The sequence below is a fragment of the Vicia villosa genome, linkage group LG2, assembly GCF_029867415.1.
Source record: "Vicia villosa cultivar HV-30 ecotype Madison, WI linkage group LG2, Vvil1.0, whole genome shotgun sequence".
In the NCBI taxonomy this organism is placed as follows: domain Eukaryota; kingdom Viridiplantae; phylum Streptophyta; class Magnoliopsida; order Fabales; family Fabaceae; genus Vicia; species Vicia villosa.
The window spans coordinates 6,444,715-6,450,143 of NC_081181.1; the positions used below are offsets into that span (position 1 = coordinate 6,444,715).

Genomic DNA, 5,429 nt, shown 5'->3' on the forward strand with positions numbered 1-5,429 from the left:
TCTTAAAGGTGTGTATTATTGTTTTGATGGTAATGGCATATGGAATAAAATATCAACCTGGTACGTCTGTTAATTTTTCTTGTTGACGTGATGCAGTGTGAGATCTTACTGTTGAAATACATGGTTGAACCATGATGCAATTTGTTAGTGGTTTTGTTTTTATATCCATGAGGGACCTAGAGGACGGACACACGTGGAAATATATTGATTGATTAAAATTCAATTCATATCCCAGTCCATGATAGAGTTACAATGGAAAATACTAAATTAATGTATGCACATGTTTAAGTCATATCCAATTGATACTAAAAACATTTTACATATGTACAAGCTTTATGTATACACCACAACACAGGTAAAATATACTGACAGATTAATGAGGAACATTAGAGTAACTTTGCAAACATTTTTCCAATCTGACAGCCACAGTAACTTGAAGCTAATGGCAGGATTCACATTTTCAATCATTAATCAAATTTGTATTTAGATTTACGAAATAAATGCCTTGACCAGTTCTGTGTAACTGCAAACTAAACCTGACCTTGGGCAGATGATAGTACCATTATTCTTCTTAGCCATCTCTTCAAGAGCCTACAGAGGAGCAAAAGTCAAAATAAGATTAGCATCATGTTATCCTTAAATGATGTAGAACATCTGGAATAACAGGATCGGTATAATAAATATAAAAGAGGGACCTTGGTGCTATAGACATATCCATTGGGCAGGACTTGTGGTGGGTTCTCCGTGTCCATTAGCTCCTTTGTTATGTAACAAACAAGTTTTGAGTGATGCTGCTTAGAAAATGGTAATGGCAAGGCTAGTTTGCGAAAAGCTTCCTGTGATAGAGGGTCTTCTTTTGTGCAATCATCCTCGTAACAATATCTTTATCAAGTCAAGGAACATTTCTCGATAGATTAGCTGTGACAATGTGTATTAGCTGTGACAATGTGTACAGACAACCACAAGGTTGCAATAAAAAAACATGCAAATTTATGAGCAAGAGGCTTGGAATTATCAGTCTCAGCTTTGAAATCTTCCACAACAGGTTTTAAAAAAGAGATGCATTTGAGTGAGAGGAATCATACTTTAGATGCATTATCGGAATAATAGTAAAAGATCTGAAGACGCTGGAGGGTCGTTTATGTACTCATGTAAGCATGATAATATGTACAAGAGTTTTTAGGTTAAGAAATTTCTTGCAGATAATAATCTATATTTATTATGGATACGGAGTTTTGAGAGCCGAAAGGCCAGCTTGCAGGTAGATATTGAGCAAAGGCTCTAAAGTCATGCCATATAACTTGCAGAACTCCTGTTTGAATTGGTCTACTAGATAATCCCATTGCTTAGCTTCAAACAAGACCTGTAAATTATGCAAAAGAAAATTGCAAATATATCAGTGCTGAACGGAAGCTACCAAGGAATACACAATGCAATATGAAGCAAACATTTACTAAAGAACAAAAGCATCAGAATGCTGTGTCCGATCAACATGTTGATAGATTTCATTATAATTTGTAAATACAACACTCATGAAGATTTTCTTCTATAAGAAATTATCATAGTAAAATAAAAGTACATGCAAGTAAATTAATGTTTCTTTTCCTATCTAATCAACAAAGGAGGAACTGTGTTTGACAATGAAATAGGTGATGCAGACCACACGATACAAGTCATCTCAATCACTAGATAGTGATATTACTAGCATATTGCTTGGTATTCCTCCATTTTTTCCTAGAAAAAAATTATAGATGATTGAAGAACTAGGCAATCTTCTACAATAAAATTCGCAGCATAACAAAATTCTGAATTCATCTGGCCCCTCAGAATTCTTCACTATGCTGTCAATGAAGTTATTAAACAGTAAGCATTGTCTAGAATCATTTGTTCAATTTTGTAATCGGGAATTGTATGAATAACAATGTGTTGTACAATTTAGAGAAGATACGACAACAGCCAAACTTTATCCCATTAATTGGGGTCAGCTACACTACAAGGATTAAATTACACCATAATATTCTATCAAAGACAATGTTTCTATCTAATTTGTTAATCACGAAATCTTTCTTAATAGTTTCTCTTATGCTAGGTCTTCCTCTACCTCTAGTTGTTTGACTATTGTTCATCTTATCTATACTCTTATTACAACAAAATCCGCAAGTCTTCTTCCTACATGCCTCAATATACATAATTCCATACATAAAACATGAATAAAATACTTGAAATTCTCATAAAAACTTAAATGACTAAGTACCATCATGCAGCTATTGATTCATTGGTATGTTCATAAGCCCTAATCTCAAGTCTCAACATTTATAGACCTTTCGAGATTTCTGAATATTGGACTCTAAGAACAAAATTTGTACCCAGTACTAGAAGATTCAAACAGCAGAGTTAGTCTACCACCGGATTTATCCAAGTGAAAAAGCAGGCCTCTTTCACTCCAGATGAAACCAGAGCAAGAAAAGAAAAGAGAAGAAAAGGCAGAATGATACTAAATTGCAGAATCATCTCCTATTGATGATACAAAGTTGCAATGATTTGTGCAACTCAGGCAACATTTAAAGCCAACTGTGATTCAACAAATGATATGAACTACTGGCAGCTTATGCTCTGTTTGGCTAGTGAGAAAATGGTAAAAGAGAGAAATAAAAAAAGAGATAGAAAGATGTGAGAAAAAGAATGGATTGTTGGTATTGTTGTGTGAGAGAGAAATAGAAAAGAAAGAGAAGAGAAAGAAGTATTCAGTTATCTTTTTCTCTCGGATTGTTTAGTTAAATAAAAAGTGCAATAAGACAGATAGTGTATCTTTAAAACAATAATATCCAAATTCTCACTCCAATTTTTTCTACAGCAACTCATATCGAGCATTGTTTCTCCTATGGTTGCTGCTTTAAGAATAAAACCCTGGCTTGGAGCTTCACTTTTTGGTACTACATGGTTTATAAAATATTACTGTTATTTTGACAAAATAATTTCCATTGAACATAACAAAAAAGTTTAAATATTATCATCTGTATTTGTAGCATATCACACGTGTTTTCCAGTCAACCAGGGTTGTTTTTAAATAATTATTTCAAAGAAGCAACTAAGCTCAGCATCATGCATCTCTAACCGTGTTGAGAAAGCCAAACTCCTGGTTAGAAAACACACACAGGGAGGTTATGAAGAAGGGCAAGTCAAGGATGTCATATTAAACGAAAAATGGTAAAAACATTGGCTTCTCGCTTTTGTTTCTTTGCACCTTTGTGGAGAAAGAAAAAGTGGCTCAATTTCGCTTTTCAATTTCTCTAGTTCACTAAAAGAAATAGTTTCACTCTCTTTTTCCTACTTATCTCCCTTCTATGTCTTTCTTCTATATTCCATGCATGCTAAACAAAGTGTTAGTAAAAAATCGGAACTTATATGATGAATTGTGCCATTCAATAACTAGGAATAAAAATACAATCATAAGAATGTTGCATTGAGAAAAATAAATTAAAGAGACCGGTACCATTAGTGCACAAACACGCAAAATAAACTATATTATCACCTTATATGTGGCACATCCAGTATCTCTTTTAAAAGCTAGTGTTGCAAGGACTCGCTGCAGTTCTTTCATGTGGGTGGCTCCCCATGGCGCAAGATACTTCTTAGCATATGTGATGGCTCTTAAATTGTTTTCAGCTCTTACCATTTCTATGAACTCTTGAAGTCTCAACTGGAACTCCAATTTGCTCTGTTAACAGTAAACTGCTCTCAATTAATAATTGTAAAAAGTACGATGCCCAAATAATGCATCTGTTACCAACAATGAACATCACACAAGAACCCCTAGTGGTTGTAGATATTCAATAGAGTCTGGCTTTGCATAAATTTAAAAAAACAAAACAATTTTGAACCACAATTGCACCATTTCTATTGTATTTTATTTATTTACTTTGAACAACCACATACGGTGGTTATTTCTCTTTTATACGAACATATTCTATAGTTGCTGGATATCTGCGACAATCCTACAAATATTCTTATCACCTTAAGAGAAATGCATGTTTCCTAGACTTCAGAGCTAGATAAATCCAAAAGACTAGCCTATAAGTATGAGGCAGCAACTATTAACAAGCTCAGACAGTAGTATAAACCTTAGACTTCTTCAATCTTGATTTGTTTTCAGCACACCATGATAGGGCCGGTGCAGCATCCTTATTTTGCAAAGCATCAATAACCTTTTTTGCTTCTTGGAACACATCAATATCAACAAGCTCCTGATACACAAAAACCAAAAAATATTACTGTTACATCCAAAGTGCCCAAAAACAACAGATATATCCAGCACCAACAAATGGCCACTACATTCATTACCTGCAAGTTGCTGCATTCAGCCAGTTTCTCTGCAGTGTCGTAATATGACATTCTCAACAAGTAATCAACAAGAACTCGCTTCAAGCGAGTGTTATTCCATTCTGACATTTTTTCTGCATCTGCAGATTCCAAATGCTCGAGACGTGCACGACACTTCTGCGCTTGCAAATGCTCAGCTCGATTTCCTTCTTCCAACTTAACATATTTTCACAATTAACAACCAAGATAATCAATTACAAAACATAATTAATCATAACCACTCGCAGTAACTACATTGCCACTACAATAAAACGAAACATCAAATTATTCACACAATTTTGCTTAAACTAAAACCTAGATCACGATTCAACAAAATGCAAATCCAAAATTGAAATAATTTCCAAATCCGTAACGAAGAAACATGTGATTTGTATGGAAAGATAAGAATCAAAAACAAATCCGAATCACAAAATTAGGTCAGTAGTTACTTTTCTTTTGAGTCCTTGGAGGCGGGAGACGAGAGAGCTAAGGTGATTGACGGCGTCTGCGGAGGACAGGTCGGAAGAGGCGGCATCGTTGACGCCGGAGATAACGGCGGACATTTCCTTCTCGACGACGCGGTTGTTGGTTCGGAGGGTTTTCTTGAAGTGCTCGAAAGGGACTCTGAGAAACTGATGCTCGAGCTTGAGAGACTCCGTTAGTCGGGGGAGATTGGAGGACGGGGCAGGCGTAGGGTTGACGGTGGCGGTGGCTCCGGTTTGAGTTCCGGTGGCAGTGTTGTTACCGTTCGAGGGAGTGGTATCCATTTCCATTGGGGAAGGAACAAAAAATGGAATCTCACAGATTGCAACTCGTAACTGGATAAATCCGTTTACAAAACTAGATCATTTTCTATATTTCAATATTTTAATTTAATTTTTTAGAAAATTACGAATTTTCTGTTTAGTTACGAAATAGTTTTCGGGAGATATCCACATAAAATTGGCCTCTTTAAAAATGTGAGAAATCAAGAAATCAAAGAATATACGCCAACACATAAGCCAACGAGACTTGAGAATCAAAGACACACAATGAATATTTGCAAAAGCCGTCACAACTAATTTACAATC

The 5,429-nt window shown here is 35.3% G+C and overlaps 1 protein-coding gene across 1 annotated transcript; it reads right to left on the reverse strand.

Moving 5' to 3' along the window:
- Positions 1-204: 204 nt before the first annotated feature.
- On the reverse strand, positions 205-5,198 carry LOC131648939 (protein MAEA homolog). Its single transcript, XM_058918675.1, has 7 exons — positions 4,809-5,198; positions 4,342-4,536; positions 4,122-4,244; positions 3,533-3,718; positions 1,230-1,363; positions 696-882; positions 205-591 (listed from the first exon to the last, which is right to left on the reverse strand). The coding sequence occupies exons 1-7, from the start codon at positions 5,130-5,132 to the stop codon at positions 490-492; spliced, it is 1,251 nt and encodes a 416-aa protein (XP_058774658.1). The 5' UTR covers positions 5,133-5,198; the 3' UTR covers positions 205-489.
- Between the last annotated feature and the right edge of the window lie 231 nt (positions 5,199-5,429).

What these genes read in the sequence shown, in the direction of transcription:
- LOC131648939 (XM_058918675.1), bottom strand. Translation starts at nt 5,132, where the DNA reads ATGGAAATGGATACCACTCCCTCGAACGGTAACAACACTGCCACCGGA. An exon ending in CAAGATTGAAGAAGTCTAAG is followed by an intron (nt 3,719 to 4,121) that starts GTTTATACTACT and finishes TACTGTTAACAG; the next exon opens with AGCAAATTGGAGTTCCAGTT. An exon ending in GATATGTCTATAGCACCAAG is followed by an intron (nt 592 to 695) that starts GTCCCTCTTTTA and finishes GCTCCTCTGTAG; the next exon opens with GCTCTTGAAGAGATGGCTAA.